The 19,169-nt window shown below is 54.7% G+C and overlaps 2 protein-coding genes across 4 annotated transcripts; both read left to right on the top strand.

Moving 5' to 3' along the window:
* Positions 1-79: 79 nt before the first annotated feature.
* Positions 80-3,702, top strand: Mrpl2 (mitochondrial ribosomal protein L2). 2 transcript variants are annotated; one of them, XM_087184578.1, is made up of 7 exons: positions 80-285; positions 1,737-1,905; positions 2,221-2,362; positions 2,472-2,587; positions 2,661-2,771; positions 3,059-3,132; positions 3,449-3,702. In XM_087184578.1, exons 1-7 carry the CDS (start codon positions 190-192, stop codon positions 3,659-3,661), a joined length of 921 nt encoding a protein of 306 aa, XP_087040704.1. In that variant the 5' UTR covers positions 80-189; the 3' UTR covers positions 3,662-3,702. The 2 variants fall into 2 exon arrangements, with proteins under 2 accessions (XP_087040704.1, XP_087040706.1); XM_087184580.1 differs by lacking the exon at positions 3,059-3,132.
* Positions 3,703-3,965: 263 nt separating this feature from the next.
* Positions 3,966-18,487, top strand: Cul7 (cullin 7). Of its 2 annotated transcripts, none has more exons than XM_013072951.3 (26): positions 3,966-4,096; positions 4,903-5,490; positions 5,913-6,064; positions 6,199-6,687; positions 7,216-7,354; positions 7,453-7,649; positions 7,902-8,121; positions 9,938-10,187; positions 10,267-10,372; positions 11,468-11,695; positions 11,900-11,990; positions 12,076-12,247; positions 12,414-12,519; positions 12,785-12,880; positions 12,969-13,144; positions 13,404-13,537; positions 14,040-14,210; positions 14,335-14,441; positions 14,519-14,701; positions 15,701-15,861; positions 15,967-16,183; positions 16,277-16,541; positions 17,287-17,432; positions 17,534-17,660; positions 17,742-17,947; positions 18,118-18,487. In XM_013072951.3, the coding sequence occupies exons 2-26, from the start codon at positions 4,911-4,913 to the stop codon at positions 18,439-18,441; spliced, it is 5,043 nt and encodes a 1,680-aa protein (XP_012928405.3). In that variant the 5' UTR covers positions 3,966-4,096; positions 4,903-4,910; the 3' UTR covers positions 18,442-18,487. The 2 variants fall into 2 exon arrangements, with proteins under 2 accessions (XP_012928405.3, XP_087040696.1); XM_087184570.1 differs by having other exon boundaries at positions 3,990-4,229.
* Positions 18,488-19,169: the final 682 nt, after the last annotated feature.

Here is a 19,169-nt window from a genome sequence, read left to right as displayed (position 1 = left end):
GAGGATTGGTTCTGTACACGCTCTGGTAGGACGGGGGCGTTTCTCCGGCGCAGCCTCCAGTTCTCTGTCCGCCTCTTTTACGTCATTGGAAAGAGACGGTGCCAGGGCAGTGACGTTACATAGGAGCGCCGAGCAGCCTGGCTAGTGTTAGGAGTATTGCGCTGAGCTCTGAGGATTTTTTCCACGCCCATGTCCCTGTGGTCTCTGACCCGTGCTCTGGGCTCTCTGAGCCTGGCGCCCCCGGCCTTTACTGCACCCGTCCCTCGTCTGCTCCCTGCCGTCCAGGTAATCCGCATTACCCAACGAAGAGGCCGTCCCCGTTTGGGCTGCCGGAGAGAGGGCAGGAGGGGATGGGAAACGGGTTTCGAGCGAGTTTGGTCGGGGGTGGCCCGGGACCTCGGATAAATCACTCTCGGCCTCAGCTCTCACTTTTATAAGAAAGCTGCCTCATAGGGCGAGATTCTTTGAATGAGACACTGGAGTGCACATGCTTTTCAGATCACGGGTTGTACACGTTGTTGTGTGCTTATGCTTGAGAAGACTAGAGTAATAGACATTTCAGTTACGGCCCGGCGTGGTGGCGCCCTCCTGTGATTCCAGCACTTAGGATGGGGTAGGAGGATCGCCACAAGTTCAAGGCCAGCCTGAGCTACATAGCAAGACCCTGTCTCAAAAATCCAAAACCAGGGCCGGGAATTTAGCTTAATGGTTCCACCGCCTGCCTCACAAGTGCGAGGTCCCGAGTTCGATCTCCGGTACCAAAAACAAAACAAAACAAAACAAAAAAATCCCAACCAACCAAACAAAAACATTTCAAATACATGCATGAACTCTTTTCAACCACTCTATAAGATAGTTGTTAGCATTCCCATTTTACAGACGAGAAAACCAATGAGCAGTCCAAGATCATACACCAGCTATGGGGGCTTGGAGCTAGGCAGTCTGGCTTCAGAGGCTGCCCACCCCTCTTGTTGATGAGAGTTGAACCCAGGGCCTAAGCACTAGCAGAGCTAAGCACTGCTCTACTGCTGAGCTACTTAACTCGCTGCCAAGCCTGTGCTCTTAACCATTATGGTACCTACAAGGATGCCATTATGGCTGAGATTAGAGAATCTAGGACAAGATTCCAAGAATAGGGGTCTCAGGAGAAAGTTTCCCAGTTCTCTAGTGAGCAACTAGTGAATTACAGAAAGAGAAGTCTCGGTGCTCCTCTGGGGATCTGGAGCTGATTATGTTAGAGTTTGGCAGATGCATAAAGTTCAAAACCAAACTAACCTACTCTAAGAAACCAACCCACTCTCTACTGGGGATCCAGCAAGAAACAAGACAGAAATGGTCCTTCTCCATTCATATATGGAAAACTCCCAGAACATAGAGGGCAAAAGGCCTTGGTGTTGACAGTGGTACTTGGTTACTGGTTCTAGAGAAGCATTTAGGGAAGAAAAATCTTCCAGAGAAAGAGATTTTGAGCTACGTATGAAAGGAGATGACCAAGGGAAGAACATTCCATTGAAGAACTACTTGAGAGGTGAGACAATCAAACAAGGAGAGGTGATGAACTGTGGATAAACACTGCACTGATATTTGTGCAAGCTACATATCAGTGCAAGCTACTGGAGAGTGGAGGTTTCAGACAGCTGGTCTGGGACACTTCAGGGAAGGCTGTGACCTTTCCTTGATTCTCTGATGCTTCTTCAATTAGTTTTCAAGTGAATTCGATTTCTTTGTATTTCTAGGTGATGAGCAATGCTCTCCTCCAACTGCCCACTACGTTGATGTTGTTCCCTTGCCGCCCACTCCTTACTTCTGTGGCCCTTAATGCCAAGTCTGTGTCCTGGAAGAGTCGTACCAAGTACACCATTAGACCAGTGAAGATGAGAAAATCTGGGGGTCGAGACCACACAGGTGGGAGCAAGGACAAGGAGACATAAGGAGTAAAAGAAAAAACATGCTGGGACACTAGACCTGTAAAATAACACATTTATGCTTTGTAAGGTGACAGAGTAATGTAATTAAGCATTTACTAAGGGGTTTCTTCTGCATGCAGAACATCATTGGAGCCAGAGACAAAGCAACAGACAGACAACTGACCATACACAGGAAATGCCATGACAATTTCTTTCACACCTTTCCAAACTTTATCAGTTGAAAGTATTAAAGTTCCCACTGCTGGGAGGTGAACCAGTCTAAACTGGATCATGTCCTCTGTCTCTACCGCAGGACGCATCAGAGTCCATGGTATTGGTGGGGGCCATAAGCAGAGTTACCGCATGATTGACTTTCTGCGTTTCCGGCCAGAGGAGGAGGCCAAGGCAGGACCCTTTGAGGAGAAGGTTATCGAAGTCCGCTATGATCCCTGTAGGCAAGTTTGGGATGTGAGAAGATGATAGTGTGGTGTGAATGTCTGCTGTGTAGCATCTCAGAAGATGAGGGCTTTCTGGATGGTCCACTCACTTGTCTGTCCTGAACAGGTCTGCAGACATAGCTCTGGTTGCTGGTGGCAGCCGGAAACGCTGGATCATTGCCACAGAAAACATGAAGGCAGGAGATATTATCCTGAACTCTAACCATATAGGCCGAATGGCAGGTGAGAAGTGGCTGCTGGATGTGTGGACTGTAGGCTGCAAAGGTTCAAGAGCTGATGAAATCCTATCTTTCAGTTGCTGCTCGGGAAGGAGATGCACATCCTCTTGGGGCCCTGCCTGTGGGGACCCTCATCAACAATGTGGAAAGTGAACCTGGCCGAGGGGCCCAGTATATCCGAGCTGCAGGTATGGGGAACGTAGTACTCTGGGTTCCACAGTATGGAAGGCTAAGGGTACCTAACATCACCATTCTCAGAACCCATAGGCCCACATCCAGTCTGCTGGCAGAGAAAATGAAGGAACGAAAAACATGAGGATGAATGTGTGCTGTGTTTTGACCTAAAAAATGGCATACATGCTTCTTTGTTGTATATACCTCTAAAGGGCAAGGCAAGGACAGGATGTGGGATGTGGCCCCCATGGGAACCCTGCTTCTCTGTGGAGGGTGGCAAAGCTGCTCCTCCCTTCCCCAGGAACCTGTGGTGTGCTGCTGAGGAAGGTGAATGGGACAGCCATTATCCAGCTGCCCTCGAAGAGGCAGATGCAGGTGTGTAGTGTGCAGGTGGGATTCTGTGTCTGTAGTTCCAGGTGTGTTAGGATGCTGGGAACTGCCTCCAGACGGGTCTGTCCTTTGCCACATGCCTAAGCACGACTCATCACAGCTCCACCAAAATGGAATAAGGAACAGCGTCTTCCGTTTTCAACTACCCAGCTCCTACTTAGGCTCAGCTATATCGAGCTTTCCCTTCTATACCCCCTAGTATAACAACCTCCCAGAGTCATGCTGACACCACTGCCAGGGCCCCCACTTCCCCACCTGCCCTGTACCTTGCCTTCCCCCACCCCTCCGCTTTGTCTGGCAGGTGCTGGATACATGCGTGGCTACAGTGGGCCGAGTATCCAACGTTGATCATGACCAACGAGTCATTGGCAAAGCGGGTCGGAACCGCTGGCTGGGCAAGAGGCCTAACAGCGGGCTGTGGCACCGCAAGGGGGGCTGGGCTGGCCGCAAGATTCGGCCACTGCCCCCTATGAAGAGTTATGTGAAGTTGCCCTCTGCTGCTGCCCAAAGTTGATGACCCTGAACTGTAATAAAATGCCCCATTTTTATGTACTATTTTTTTTGTCTGTTTTTGGAAGGGGTGTAGACTGGTTGCGGGTAAAAGGAGCACACACACAAGTACGGCGGGAAGAGAGGAATGGGGCGCGGAGGCACAAACGACCTCCAAATTCCCAGCTCCGATTTAGGGAAGAGGGAAGGTACTTCCGGCGGCGGGAAGGAGGATGGAGAGGAAGAGGAAAGGGCGGTGCCAAGGAGGAGGAGCCCGCGTCGCTGAGGTGGCAGCCGGCTCCGCCCCGTGCTCCTGGCCCCCTGCTTTCCGCTGAGTACAGCGGAAATGAGCCGTGGGGCAGGGGGTGGAGCCCTCAAGCTGGGCCCAGTGCGGGCAAGGACCAGGGACCCCCCAGTCCCCAAGGCCGCCCGCCCGGCACAGTGACCCTGCCAGGGCCAGGTTCGTGCGCCACGCCCCCGTCCGCTCCGGGGACACGCCCCCTCGCATTTGGGCCCTCCCACCGCGACCCCTTTGGGGGCCTACCTTCGCCAGCTTCTCGGTCGGCTGCGTGCATCCCCAGCGTGGAAGACAGGTTCGCCTTAGAACCCATGCACTTCTGAGGTGGCCAGAGCCCCGACCCGGTCCCGGAACCCACTGTACCTCGCGTCCCCTTGCCCACCGGCCCAGGTTTCTGCATCAGCCCATCCCCCCCATCCTGTACCCCACCCCTGCCCCCTACCCCTGTTCCCCAGTGCATTCTTCTCGGGCTCGCAGCGTCCCCATCTGCCCCGGCGCCCACAGGCATCCCTGTCGCCAGCCACCCCCTCCTCCCTGGCCATCGCCCTTCTCCATCAGTTCTTAGCGTCTCTTACCTTGGCAACTCCAAATCCCACCCTTCAGATCTTACAGATAGCACCCCTTTTTGCATGCGCTGGTGCACCCTCTTTGAGCCCTCATCCCTCAGGCCTCACTGCTGTCCCTAGCTGGGCTGCCTACCCCAGGGCCTTTGGGCTCTGAGTCCAACGCTGGTCTCCCTCCTTCCCACTGCAGGCTGCAAGCCTTGGTGACAGCTATCTAGCTCCCAGGGTCCCCCTGCCTGGCCCTGGCCCCATCCCGACTGCCGCAGGCAATTCCTGGGCCCACTCTTACCCCTCTCAGACCTGCAGCTGTTGTGACCTTTGCTTCTAAGACTTCTGGATGGGCTTAATTTTCTGGCCTACCCCCTTACTCCAGCTTGTCTGTTCTCTTTCACTTGTGTGTCCCAGGTGCCAGGATGGTGGGGGAACTCCGATACAGAGAATTCAGGGTGCCCCTGGGGCCTGGTTTGCATGCCTATCCTGATGAGCTGATCCGGCAGCGGGTGGGCCACGACGGGCACCCTGAGTACCAGATCCGCTGGCTCATCCTCAGGCGAGGAGAGGATGGGGAAGGGGCCCCTGGCCAAGTGGACTGCAAGGCTGAGCACATCCTGCTCTGGATGTCTGATGATGAAATCTATGCCAACTGCCACAAGATGCTGGGCGAGGATGGCCAGGTCATAAGGCCCTCCCAGAAGTCTGCAGCAGAGGCCGGGACCCTGGACAAATCTGTGCTGGGGGAGATGGAAACCGATGTGAAGTCCCTGATTCAGAGGGCCCTTCGGCAGCTAAAGGAGTGTGTGGGCACAGTCCCTCCTGCCCCTCTGCTCCACACCGTCCACGTGCTCAGCGCCTATGCCAGCATCGAGCCCCTCACTGGGGTCTTCAAAGACCCAAGGGTCCTGGACTTGCTCATGCACATGTTGAGTAGCCCGGATTACCAGATTCGCTGGAGTGCGGGACGGATGATACAGGCTCTGTCCTCACACGATGCTGGTGAGGGGCAGCACCGGGAGGGAGGGAGAGCAGGAGAGGGGCTGGGGCAGCTCAGATTCACTGGACATTGGCAGGACCCTCCAACCTCATCAGTACAGAAATGATTCTGTTACTCCGCCTCAGAGAGATAGAAGAGAAGGAGGAAGGCAGGGTTGGGATTGGGGTGGGGACGTCTGCAGGAAGAGGAAAAACTGAATCTGCAAGAAGTTCATATTGGTTTTTTATGAAAGGAAGTGTTTAGACTACTGCAGATTGTGTGCATGAATAAGATAGTAAATTTTGGCTTTTGAAACAACAACAAATCATGTCATTCCCATTGAGTAGTAGCAAGATTATTTTTATTGAGTGAGTAGAAAGTCTGGGGTAGATACCTGGGAAGGGTGAGGTTAGAGAGCAGTTACTGATTGGGGTTTGCATTACAGGGACCAGGACCCACATCCTTCTGTCACTGAGCCAGCAAGAGGCCATCGAGAAGCACCTGGATTTTGACAGCCGCTGTGCCCTGCTGGCACTGTTTGCACAGGCCACGCTGGCTGAACACCCCATGTCTTTTGAGGGCATTCAGCTGCCACAGGTATCCTGAGGACAGGGTGGGAGAAGCTGTGAGTGAGATCTAAGGACCAGGCCTTTGCATCTGGCACTGGGGACAGTGGAAAGAGGGGCAGGAACGGAGACGAGGTAGGTGGAGACCAAAGTTGTATCCCCCAGGTCCCAGGAAGGCTGCTTTTCTCCCTGGTAAAGCGGTATTTGCATGCCACCTTCCTCCTGGATCAGCTGAACAGCAGTGCCCAGGAATCAGGAGCCCCAGCGGAACTGACCGAGGAGAAAGGCCGACTGGATCTGGAATTCAGTATGGCCATGGGCACCCTGATCTCAGAGCTGGTGCAGGCCATGCATTGGGACTGGGCCTCAAGCAGACCAGGGAGCTCGGCAAGGTCCCCCTGTTCCATCTTCCAGCCTCAGCCAGCAGATGCTAGCCGGAGGCTCCCACCCAGCCAGGCCCGGCACTCCTTCAGGAGAAGGTCAAGGCAGTTCCGAGCTCGAATGGAGTTCGCAAGTGGCAATACCTATGCCTTATACGTGCGGGACATGCTGCAGCCAGGCATGCGAGTGCGGATGCTGGATGATTATGAGGAGATCAGTGCTGGAGATGAGGGCGAGTTCCGGCAGAGCAATAGTGGTGTTCCCCCTGCGCAGGTGAGGGGCATGTGGTGGTGGGGTACTGTTGGGGACTACAGTGGTGGGGTTTAGGTGGGCTCTGGCCAGCCATGCAAAGAGAAAAGCCTAAGTAGGACCAAGGGGTCAGCAGTCAAAAGAGGGCCACTTGGAGGGCTGAGAAAATATGGGTGTAGGGCCGGGGATTTAGCTCAGTGGTTCTGGTGCATGCCACGCAAGCGCAAGTTCCCAAGTTCGATCCCCAGTACCAAAAAAAAAGAAAATATGGGTGTAGAAGGCTAACACCCAGGGACAAACAGCATTAGACTCTCCCAAAGGTCAGGATTGAGGAGCTGGGGTGCTAGAGGCCAGGTGGAAAGTAGAGGCTTGAGCCATCAAGGATAGGGAGAGGAGAGGCAGAGACATTCTGGAAGAGGAAAGTATCCTTTGGGTCTGTGCTGGTGTTTGAGTATTTTTGGAGCTATTTCCACACCTGCCCTTGTGGGTATGGGTCCACATCCTTGAGCCACAGCAAATCCTTAGCCCTTTTTCCCCCTAAATCTCCTCCAGGTGTGGTGGGAGTCTACAGGCCGCACCTACTGGGTACATTGGCACATGCTGGAGATCCTGGGCTTTGAGGAAGACGTTGAGGATGTGGTGGAGGCTGCTAACCACCAGGGGGCAGTGGTCAGTGGAGCCCTGGGTGGAGGTGAGCTGGGCGAGAAAGCAGCTCTGCCTGCACTGGGGAGCTGTGGGCCTGGCTGGGTGGGCGATGCCATGGCTGCATCCTTTGGCCCATTTCCACAGTCCTGCCTTCCTGGCGCTGGAAGCCCATGACTGAGCTGTATGCTGTGCCTTATGTGCTGCCTGAGGACGAGGACACAGAGGAGAGCGAGCACCTGAGCCAGGCTGAGTGGTGGGAGCTGCTGTTCTTCATCAGGAAGCTGGATGGGCCTGACCATCAGGAGGTTCTCCAGATGGTGCAGGAGAATCTGGACAGGGAGGTAGAGACACCAGGGTGGAGGGACCACTGTGTGGGGCAAGACAGACATCTGAAAGGCCACAGATGGGAAGTGGGGGCCAGGCAGCATGAGGGCCGCAGGGAAGGGGTCTGCAGTGTTCTCCAGTGCAGTTGTGGTGGGCTCTCTGGGAGGAGCCAGGTGCCAACCAGGAGGGGCTCAGGGTGGAAGGCTGTGCAGGGAGACCCCCTCCCAGACACCCCTGGAGCTGCCTGCATTGAAAGTGTCTCCCTGTAGCATGTGCTGGATGATGAGATCCTGTCTGAACTGGCTGTGCCTGTGGAGTTAGCCTGCAATCTGCTGGAGTCTCTGCCACAGAGACTGAACGACAGTGCCCTCAGGGATCTGCTCAACTGCCGAGTCTACAGGAAGTACGGGCCCGAGGCCCCAGCCGGGCAGCCAGCCTGCCCACCCCTTCTCCAAGCCCAAGGCCAGGAAGATGCAACCAGAGCAGAAGGTGGGTACCAGACAGGCACAGCAGGGGGGCATGCTTGTCTTTGGGAGCTGGAGAAGGTCTGTGTGATTGTTGGGTGGCCCTTTGTAGGAGAGAAACAACAAGAAGAGAAGTAGATGTTGTATTCTCCTTAAAGGATAAAGGAGGGGAGCCAGGCCTGGTGGCACACATCTGTGTTCCTAGCTACTTGGGATGCTGAGGTGGGAGGATCCCTTTAAACCAGAAGTTCCAGACCAGCCTGGGCAACAAAGTGTGAGACCCTGTCTCAAAAGCAAAACAAAAGGCCAGATAAGGTGACTCATACTTCTAATCCTAACACTCTGGAAGGCTGAGGCAGGAGGTTTGCAAGTTCGGAGCCAGCCTGAGCAATTTAACAGTTTAGCAAGACCTTATCTTAATTTTTAAAAATAAATAAATAAATAAATAAATAAAAAGGGCTGAGGATATAGATCAATGGTAGAGAGCTTGTCTAGCATATAGAAGCCCTAGGTCCAACCCTTAGTACCAAGAGAAAAATGAAAAACAGAAAGAGGCCAAGCTAGGTGGTGCACACCTGTAATCTCAGCATTTGGGAGGCTGAGGCAGAAGGATTGCTTCAAGTTCAAGGACAGCTTGGGCTACATAGCAAGATCCTGTCTAAATAAAAAAAAACAAGAATAATGGAAGATGTAAAGATTAAAAATTACGGAGTTTCGTTGTTATAACACTGGGGATTGAAGCACCAGGAGTGCTTTTCCACTGAGCTACACCCCTTACTTTTTTCTGTTTTGGTTTTACTAGGGATTGAACCTAGGGCCTTCACACTAAGCTACATTTCCAGCCCTTTTAAAAACTTTTTTATGTTGAGACAGGGTCTCATTAAGTCACTAAGTTGCCCAAGCTGACCTCATTTACCATTCTCCTGCCTCAGCCTTCCAGAGTGCTGGGATTGTAGGTATGCACCATGATGCCAGCTGCAACAGATGTTTAGAAGCCTATTATTTTGTTTCTATTGTAAACAAAAAAAAAATCATTTCTCACATTTCTCTGCGTGTGTGTGTGTGTGTGTGTGTGTGTGTGTTTGTGTGTGTGTCTGTGTGTGGTGGGTATTGAGAATTAAACCCCACACCCTGCACATGCTAGTCAAGTGCTCAATCACTGAGTCACACTGTAGCCTCCCCTGTTCTTTTTCCCAGTATGAGATAGGGTCTTATTAAGTTGCCCACACTGGCCCCAACTCATGATCCTTCTTCCCCAGCTTCCTGAGTCTTGAGGTTACAGGTGTATGTGCCACCATGCCTGACTGTGTGCTTTTTAAGTAGGGAAATGCTCTGCTACTTGCAGACAGAAAGCTACTTAGTTATTTTAAGAATGAAGTATAAGCCGGGGATTTAGCTCAGTGGTTCCACCACCTGCCTCGAAAGCAGAAGGACCTGAGTTCGATCCCCGGTACCCAAAAAAAAAAAAATGAAGTATAAATTCATGGGGAGGCTGAGGCAGGAGAATCACCACAAGTTGGGAAGCCAGCCTATACTGTATGGTAAGACCACACACACACACACACACAAACTGTAATGAAACTGTTTTCTAAATATATTAAGATGTTTTGAAATCTCCAAAACTAACTTTTAAAAGGACAAGAAAACAAAAACAAACTTGGGAGCCGAGGACGTAGTTCATTTGCTTTGCATGCACAAGGCCCTGGGTTTAACCCCCAGCACCAAAAGAAAAAAAAAAATCATTTTTTAAGGAGGAATTAGTAAAAAGCTGGAGAGCTAGGAATTAGCCTGTCATTTTCTGAGCCTCTGGATCACTAATCGAGTCCAGTTCTTGCGTCCAGTTCTTTCTACAGAGAAAAAGCCCCACTCTCAGAGCCCTGGTGCAGCCCTGCGGCACCTGGCAGAGGGTTTGGGGCCTGCTGGGCAACTACTTGTGGACCTTGAGCGAGCCCTGGGCTGTGCTGGGCCCCAGGATGGCGAGGTCAGGCCATGCCTGCTACAGCTCCAGAGGCAGCCCCAGCCCTTCCTCGCCCTCCTGCGAAGCCTGGACACCCCGGCCACCAACAAGGCCCTGCACCTGGCAGCACTGAGGTAAGGGCTGCTGAGGGGCGGGGTGAGGTGAGGGGCCTCGGCCAGCTGCACATCTCCCTCCCTCCTGCCTCTCCCACAGAATCCTGACGAAGCTGGTGGACTTCCCCGAGGCACTGCTGCTGCCCTGGCACGAGGCCATGGACGCCTGCGTGGCCTGCCTGAAGTCCCCCAACACTGACTGTGAGGTACCCTGGCCTGCTCTGGGGCTGAGTGGGGCTGGGGAGAGGACAGTAGGCCACTGCTGGTGAGGTGACCCTGGGCGACCTGGCCTATGTAGAGGGTGCCACATAGCCTTTGTGCTCTTGGCTTAAATTTTGCTTTTAAAGTCAAATTTCATTTTTTTTAAATCACATTCACATGGTTCACAAATCAAAACAGCACAAGGTACATGCTGAGAATTGTTACTCCCACCTGCATTTGTGTTCTCGGGGTGCCCTGGCTCTGGTGCCCCTCATGGCTGACCCCTGTATTCATGGATGAATCCTCCTTGATTTTTTTTTTTTAATAAGCATTTATTAGTTGACTACTTTTGATTTTTTTTTGTTTTTTGTGGTGTCAGGGATTGAACTCAGGACCTTGCGTTTGCAAGGCAGGCACAGTGCCACTGAGCTACATCCCCAGCCCCTCCTTGATTTTCTTATGCAAAGATACTTCTCCCCCACCCCGGTACCAGGAATCCGAACTCAGGACCATGTGCTTGCTAGGCAGGCAAGCCACTGAGCTAAATCCCCAGCCCTTCTTATGCAAAGATAAACACTTCGGTGGCTCCTTTTTCACATGGGCTGGTGCTGGAAAAGGGGAGGAAGAGGCTAAGGGTACACCAAATGCCAGCTCCCTGCAGGAGCTACAGAGAAGTTCTGGGCACAGAGGGCTGCAGAAAGGGCCTGAGAAGGGTCATGGTGGCTGGTCGCCTGCAGTGCTCGCCTTTGGTTGTTACCCAGATCTTAGGTTCTGAGGTCCACACATAAATCCAGTCCTTTTGGTCCCCTTCTCTAGGTGTCTGCCTCTGGGTTCTGGGATAGCAGGACCGAAGTGAGAACTCCAGGCTCTCACTGCCCCTGCTCAGCAGCCTACAATGCCAGGGTCACAGGGTGCCTTGGGCCCTTCCCTCTGGCTTGATCTTGCTTCTCTGAAGTTGCCCCCTCTCTGTCCTTTCACATCCCCATTCAGTCTTGCTCACCATGGCATTCCCAATGCACTGTGGTCATGTACCATTGCAGGTCCTTCACAGCCTGCGTCCTGTCCCCCACATTCACTGGCCCTGTGATGTCCCTGTGTAGGTGCTCCAGAAACTCATCGTCTTTCTACACCGCCTGACCTCAGGGAGCAGAGACAATGCCGTGGTGCTGAACCAGCTAGGAGCGCAGGATGCCATCTCCAAGGCCCTGGAGAAGCACCCAGGAAAGCTGGAGTCAGCTCCAGAGCTGCGGGATGCCGTGTCCAAGTGCAAGAAGCACACGCATCTCTACCAGAACCTCACCACCAACATCCTGGGCGGCTGCATCCAGGTTGGGAGGAATGGTGGGGTCAAGCTTAGGGTTCAGAGCTGCAGAAGAACATGACACCAGGCAGTGTGGGGGAGGGATGTGTTCCATCATCTCAACAGCAGATGACTCTTCCTCCTGTGGTGTGGCCTGTCCCCTGCCCATGTTTCTTTGTCTCTTTGTCCCTCCCCCTGCTCCTACCCCTTCTCTCCTGTGTTCCCGCTGCAGATGGTGCTGGGCCAGATCGAAGACCACAGACGAACCCACCGGCCCATCAACATCCCATTCTTTGATGCGTTTCTCAGATATCTGTGCCAGGGTTTGTGCCTGTTCCCAGTTGCTCAGCATCCCCATGCCCATACTGTTTCCCCTCTGTACTGACCACCCCTTCCTGCCTGCCCCAGGCTCCAGTGTGGATGTGAAGGAGGGCAAGTGCTGGGAGAAGGTGGAGGTGTCCTCCAACCCACACCGGGCCAGCAAGCTGACGGACCGCAACCCCAAGACCTACTGGGAGTCCAGTGGCAGCACCGGCTCCCACCACATCACCTTGCACATGCACCAGGGTGTCCTCATCAGGTCTGTGTGCATATGCTTGTACGAGCCACATGCCCGGGCTTTCTCTCTTCTCCCTGTTTCTGGCTGGAGGGAGCACCACCCCTCTAGATTTGGCCAGAGTCCTTGCGGTGTGTCTTCATGGATGTGACTGGTTCCCATTCTCACCAGCTCCTCTCCCAATCCCTAGGCAGCTGACTCTGCTGGTGGCCAGAGAAGATGCAAGCTACATGCCAGCACTGGTGGCAGTGTATGGGGGCAACACCACCAGCTCTCTTAACACGGAACTCAACTCAGTAGGTGCTCCTGTGCCATTAACCCACCCTTGTAGGGTTAGCCGTCCTGCCTGACCTTGAACTCCCTGAGCCCCACAGAGGATGGAGTCCTTTGTCCCTTTGTCTGTGTGATGGCCTCAGTCCTGGAGTAGTGGGGCTGGCAGCAGAGCCCCATGTCCCAGGGCTGGAGAGGGGAGGGACAGCAAGGGAACTGCTGCTGATACGGGTGCTCACTGCACACCCATCCACACATGTGGAGGTGACAGTCCTCTCTGTCCCTTGTCAGGTGAATGTGATGCCCTGTGCCAGCCGGGTGACCCTGTTGGAGAACCTGACCCACTTCTGGCCCATCCTCCAAATCCGCATAAAGCGCTGTCAACAGGTGGGGCTGGGGCAGGGGAGGGTGCAGTGCTGAGTGGATCCAGAGCCTGGGTTAGGGGTCAGCATCGACAGGGCTGTGTGCATTCCAGGGTGGCATTGACACACGCATTCGGGGTGTGGAGGTCCTGGGCCCCAAGCCCACTTTCTGGCCAGCATTCCGGGAGCAGCTGTGTCGCCACACACGTCTCTTCTACGTGGTTCGGGCACAGGCCTGGAGCCAGGACATAGCTGAGGACCGCAGGAGCCTCCTGCACCTGAGTTCCAGGTGTGCAAGGGGTGTACATGCCTGGCTGTGCATGGCTGGTGGGATGGGCTGGAGGGAGGCCAGGAGATGGAGCCCTAATGTACTTGGGAAGGAGAGGAGAAGATAGAAATCCTCACATGCTGTGAATGGGGTTACTGGTTAGCCCAGGCAAGTTCTGAGTAACGAGTGGGCTGGGGCTGGGGGCTGAGCTGGCGGAGTACACACCAGGGAGCTTAATCTGCGAGCCCCTGACACCCTGCTCCTCCATCCTCCTCCTCAGACTCAATGGGGCTCTACGCCATGAGCAGAATTTTGCTGATCGCTTCCTCCCTGATGAGGAGGCTTCCCGGGCACTGGGCAAGACCTGCTGGGAGGCCCTGGTCAGCCCCCTGGTGCAGAACATCACCTCGCCTGGTAACATCCTGGCTCCTTGCTCTCCCCTAGAAACCCTGGGGTTATGCTCTTGACCATTTTGGGTTGTTTGTTTTGGTTTTTTTTGGTACCGGGGATCGAACTTGGGACCTTGCGCTTTCGAGGTAGGCGCTGGAACCACTGAGCTAAATCCCCGACCCTGGGTTGTTTTTCTGAGACAGGGTCTTCCTATACAATTCAGGTTGGCCTTGAAGTTCCAGCAATCCTCCTGCCTCAGCTTCCTGAGTGTGGGAATTATAGGCCTGCACCACAATGCCTGGCATCTTGGCCATTTGGACACCTAGGTCCATCACCCCTTCTCCCAGCCCAAACAGTAGGGGCTGGAGGTTTCCCGTCTTCCAAGGGCCAACTGACACCACAGGCCAAGCCTGCCACTTTCTCCCCTGTGCCTGTCCAGTGGTTCTTTCTCTGCACCCCATCCAGCCTGGCCTCGCCCTTTACCTGGGAGACACGCCATATATGGCTTGCTTTTCTGGACCTCCAGATGAGGATGGCGTGAGTGCCCTGGGCTGGCTGTTGAACCAGTACCTGGAGTGTCGCGAGGCTGCCCACAACCCTCAGAGCCGCGCAGCTGCCTTCTCATCACGTGTGCGTCGCCTTACCCACCTACTGGTGCACGTGGAGCCCTGCGAGCCGGCAGCCGCCCCTCGGCCCAGTGAGTCCTGGGTCCCTTGCTCCATCCCTCTTCTGGTGGGTGGCAGCATGTCAGGAAAGCCCGGGCACCCTTGGGGAGCTGGGGGCCCCTCCCTGCCTCCTCACCTCACCTTCTGTCTCCACAGAGGGTGGAAGCGGAAGCCATGACTGGGGCTCCCCAACCACTTGGGGGCTCCCGGGCAGCATCCTGAGGAACCTGACATGCTGCTGGCGTGCTGTGGTGGAGGAGCAGGTGGGCAGGAGCAGGGCCAGGGGTGGGCAGGGGTGCTGGGGCCGCTGGATACCACTTCATGCCGGCCCTACCTGCAGGTGAATGCCTTCCTGACCTCACACTGGCGAGATGATGACTTTGTCCAGCGCTATTGTGAACGCTTCTACAACCTGCAGAAGTCTAGCTCGGAGCTGTTCGGGCCTCGGGCCGCCTTCCTGCTGGCACTGCAGAGCGGCTGTGCTGGGGCCCTGCTGCAGCTGCCTTTCCTCAGAGCTGCACATGTAAGCCTCCAGCTCTGGGCCTCCTTGAAGACTCCATCCCACTGCCCCCAGTAACCCGCTCCCATTCCCATTCTCTGACGAGGGCTGTGTTGCTGAAAATTTGAAAAAATAGGGCTGGGGATTTAGCTCAGTGGTTTCGCCACCTGCTGAGCAAGCACAAGGATCGGAGTTTGATCCCCGGTACCAAAAAAAAAAAAAGAGTAGGTAGGACTGCTATGCCCTTGTCTCAGCCTCCCAGGTGCTGGGGTTACAGGTGTGTGCCACCATCTCCAGCTATCTTAGTTCTTTTATTTACTTATTTTTTCCCCTGGGTGCAGCGCTACTGAGATACACACCCCCCTGCCCCGTTTTTTTTGGAGACAGGGCCTTGCTATGTATTTCAGGCTGACCTTGAACTCCCAGGATTCTCCTGCCTTAGCCTTCTGAGTGCTGAGATTATAGACATCTGCCACTATGCCCAGCTATCTTATTTTTTTTTAATTTTTATACCTTGTTTTTTTTAAAGCTATATTTTAGCTGGTTGTTACAATGTTAGCAAAATGATATTAATTTTGTAGCCTGATCTCTGGGTTTTCTTTTTTTTTTCCCCTGTGATAGAACCCAGGGCCTTTAGTTTTTTGAGACAGGGTCTCACTAAATCACTGAATTGCCCAGGCTGAGCTCCAGCTTCTGATCTTCCTGCCTTAGCCTCCCAGAATGCTAGGACCACAGGCATGCAGCACCACGGCTGCTGTTATCTGATTTTGAGACACAGTACATGTGAAGAACACATCTCAGAGTTATTCACATTGCTAATTTGCAGGACCGTTAATGATTTTATAAAGCAGTTTTCTGCCCATGTTGACTAAGCTGCACTTGTAGCTCTGTGGTGGAGCGTGTGCTTAGCATACATGAAGCTTTGGCTTGACCAGCTGATGGGCTGCTAAGCACCCTGCCCACAGCTCCAGGCTCTGCCTCTGTTCTTGCCCATGGGGTTTTCTGTGCATGCCCATCACCCAGGTGAGCGAGCAATTTGCGCGGCACATCGACCAGCGGATCCAGGGCAGCCGGGTTGGGGGTGCCCAGGGCATGGAGACGCTGGTGCAGCTGCAGAGGTCCCTGGAAGCGGCTCTTGTTTTCTCTGGCCTGGAAGTGGCCACCACTTTCGAGCATTACTACCAGTGAGTACAGGCCTGGGGACCCTGAGCTGGTGGGCCAGGGTGGGCATGGACTCTGGGAGGCTAGGCTGCCCTGGCATCTGCACTGAAGTCAGGCCTGTGTTGCAGGCACTACATGGCTGACCGTCTCCTGAACTTGGGCTCCAGCTGGCTGGAGGGGGCCGTGCTGGAGCAGATTGGCCTCTGCTTCCCCAACCGCCTCCCCCAGCTGATGTTGCGGAGCCTTCGCACCTCAGAGGAGCTGCAGCGCCAGTTCCATGTCTATCAGCTGCAGCGTCTTGATGAGGAACTGCTGAAGCTGGAAGACACAGAGAGGAAACTGCAGGTGGGGTCAGGGAGGGACTCAACAAAAGGGAAGGAAGGAAGGAAGAAGCCCAGGGCCAGGCCCTCGGCATAGGTGAACACTGTGCCTGTTCAGGTGGGCCGAGAGACCAGTGGCCAGGAGCCTGAGCACGAGCAGGAGGAGGACACAAGGGCAGCTGCAACTGCAGCCATAGCAGAGGACGAGGAGGAAGAAAATGAGGATCTCTACTATGAAGGGATGATGCCAAAAGTGTCTGTGCTCGTTCTGTCCCCACGCTGCTGGCCTGTTACCTCCATATGCCACACGTTGAACCCCAAAACCTGGCTGCCCTCCTACCTGAGGGGAACCTTGAACCGATACTCCAACTTCTACCACAAGAGTGAGTGGCCAAGCAGGGGGCCTAGGGCTGGGGAAAGGACAGGGTTGGAGTGGACCCTGGCCAGTCAGAGCTTGGATGGTGACAACATGGTCTTCAGGGCCACGATGGAAAATGGGCAGATTTGGGAAAAGGAGCAGGAGCTTAGGTTTGGGCTGGCTGCTGTCCAATTCTGGGTCCCAGGAGTCTCTGTGGATAGGGGAGGATGAGGCAGGAAGCACCTGAGTGAGGCCACAGAGAAGTGTTCCCTTGGAGGTGGTGGTGGTGGGGCTCCTGCCCCACCAGACTCGTCAGGGCTGGGCAGACTAACAGGAGAGACTAGACCCGGCACTCAGCGCCATATTCTAATGAGGGAGACAGGTTTCCTCTCCCAGTAGTCCAGTTTGTTGACAGCCTTAGTCCTTCCTCACTCCATAATTCCCAACCCCCACAAAAGGAAGCTGCGCACAGTGGTGCACGCCTGTAGTTGCAGCACATGGGAGGCTGAGGCAGGAGGATCCTCCAGTTCTAGGCCAGCCTGAACTACATAGGGACACCCTGTCACAAAAAGCAAAAAAGGGCAGTGCTTGGCACCTGCCTGGCATGAGACTGGGCATGGGTGGCTCCCAGGTACCGAGGCTGCCAGGGCATAGGCCCAGAGACATGAGATCTGGAATGAGGAGCCACTGGGTGATCTGCAGAGACGAGCAGGACAAAGCTTGGCCTGCACCCACTCTCTCCATCCTGTCTCTTCCCTTCCCTTCTCCAGGTCAGACCCAGCCTGCCCCAGAGGGAGGCCCACATCGGCGGCTGCAGTGGACATGGCTGGGCCGCGCCGAGGTGCAGTTTGGGGACCAGACCCTGCATGTGTCCACTGTGCAGATGTGGCTGCTGCTGAATTTCAACAGTCTGAAGGTGGCCAGCCCCTCTGTGGCCTCTGCTTGTCCTCTATTTTTTGTTCTCTTCTCTCCCTCCATGCCTGGGGCACCTTGAATGCTCTGTGCCTCTTCCCCAAGGTGGTGTCCGTGGAGAGCCTGCTGGTACACTCGGGGCTCCCCCCACACCTGCTACATCGAGCGATTGGGCCTCTCACATCCACTCGAGGCCCCTTGGACCTGCGAGAGCAGGACAACATCCCGGGAGGTGTGTGCCTAGGGCTGGAGGGGTCTCCGCTCCGGGTCAGGGCAGGCTCCCAGGGCCCCCCGTGACCAGTACTTATTTCAGGGGTGCTCAAGATTCGAGATGATGATGAGGAACCCAGACCGAGGTGGGGTAGCGTGTGGCTCATCCCACCGCAGACATACCTGGAGGCGGAGGATGAAGAGGGCCACAGCCTGGAGAAGAGGCGGAACCTGCTGAATTGCTTGGTTGTTCGGATGCTCAAGCCCCATGGCGATGAGGGGCTGCACATCGACCGGCTTGTCTGCCTGGTGCGGTGGGCTCGGGGTGGGGAACAGCCGTAGGGGTCACCTGCAGCCTGGGGTGTGTGTTGTGAGGTCGGGTGCACCTGTGTCCTGGGGCTCCATGGCACAGGATTGTGAGATTGCGGCGGAGGCTGAGGTGATCGTGGCTCTGAACCGCCTCTGATCTCCTGTACCAGGTGCTGGAGGCTTGGCAAAAGGGCCCATGCCCGCCCCAGGGTTTGATCAGCAGCCTTGGCAGGGGTGCCACATGCAGCAGCACTGATGTCCTTTCCTCTATCCTGCACTTGCTGAGCAAGGGCACGCTGAGACGCCACGACACCCGGCTGCAGGTGCTGTGCTACGCCGTCCCTGTGACCGTGGTGGAGCCCCACACCGAGTCCCTAAGTCCAGGCTCCTCAGGCCCCAACCCGCCCCTCACCTTCCACACTCTGCAGATTCGCTCCAGGGGTGTCCCCTATGCTTCCTGCACTGACACCCACAGCTTCTCCACCTTCCGGTAACCCTGGGCTGGGTTTTTTTGTGGAAATAAATCAAGGAGGAGTTTGATTGTGGAGTTTGTTTGGTGACCACAGGGAGACTGCCTTGCTAAAATAACTGGCAATGTCCCAAATGTATCTTCCATGCGATGGATGCAGATTGGGAGGCAGAACTGGAAGCACTGTAGCTTCAGCTCAGGTGTTCCTGATTTTGTTTTAACAGCACTGAGCATACTGAGGGTTGAAGCCAGGGCCTTCCCATTGAGCTATATCCCCAGCCCTATTTTTATTTTTTAAAATTTTGAGACAGGGGGCCGGGAATCTAGCTGAGTGGTGCCGCTGCCTGCCTTGTAAGCACAAGGTCCTGAGTTCGATCCCCGGTACCAAAAAAAGAAAAATTTTGAGACAGGGTCTCAGTTGTCCAGGCTGGGCTTGAACTTACCTGCCTCAGCCCCCCAAGTCCTGGGACTGCATGTGTACCATCATGACTACTGCAGCTTGGTTATCTCCTAACAATTCCTCCAGATTGCTCCTCTGCCTGTCCTATGTTCCTGCCCCTTCCGGGTGAGCAGACTACATATGCTGTCCTGGAATTGCTACCTCAGCAGGTCCTCGGCAAGCCCTGCCACCACCTGCACTGAGGCAGGCCAGACCAGACAAAGCCAGGGCACCCAGTGCCAGGTTGGAGCTCTGCATATGGCAGGGCCATTTGGCAGGGAGGAGGGGAGTCCTCAGTTCCCATGGCCCAGTAG

The sequence above is a fragment of the Heterocephalus glaber genome, unplaced genomic scaffold (genome assembly GCF_053883595.1).
Source record: "Heterocephalus glaber isolate CG9 unplaced genomic scaffold, H.glaber_assembly_v1.0 deba00001497, whole genome shotgun sequence".
NCBI lineage: Eukaryota > Metazoa > Chordata > Mammalia > Rodentia > Bathyergidae > Heterocephalus > Heterocephalus glaber.
The sequence above is the reverse complement of the archived record's forward strand: the minus strand, read 5'-3'. Positions and strand labels throughout refer to the sequence as shown.

What these genes read in the sequence shown, in the direction of transcription:
- Mrpl2 (XM_087184578.1), top strand. Translation starts at nt 190, where the DNA reads ATGTCCCTGTGGTCTCTGACCCGTGCTCTGGGCTCTCTGAGCCTGGCG. An exon ending in GTCTGCTCCCTGCCGTCCAG is followed by an intron (nt 286 to 1,736) that starts GTAATCCGCATT and finishes TTGTATTTCTAG; the next exon opens with GTGATGAGCAATGCTCTCCT. An exon ending in CCATATAGGCCGAATGGCAG is followed by an intron (nt 2,588 to 2,660) that starts GTGAGAAGTGGC and finishes CCTATCTTTCAG; the next exon opens with TTGCTGCTCGGGAAGGAGAT.
- Cul7 (XM_013072951.3), top strand. Translation starts at nt 4,911, where the DNA reads ATGGTGGGGGAACTCCGATACAGAGAATTCAGGGTGCCCCTGGGGCCT. An exon ending in TTAACACGGAACTCAACTCA is followed by an intron (nt 12,520 to 12,784) that starts GTAGGTGCTCCT and finishes GTCCCTTGTCAG; the next exon opens with GTGAATGTGATGCCCTGTGC. An exon ending in CTCCTGCACCTGAGTTCCAG is followed by an intron (nt 13,145 to 13,403) that starts GTGTGCAAGGGG and finishes CCTCCTCCTCAG; the next exon opens with ACTCAATGGGGCTCTACGCC.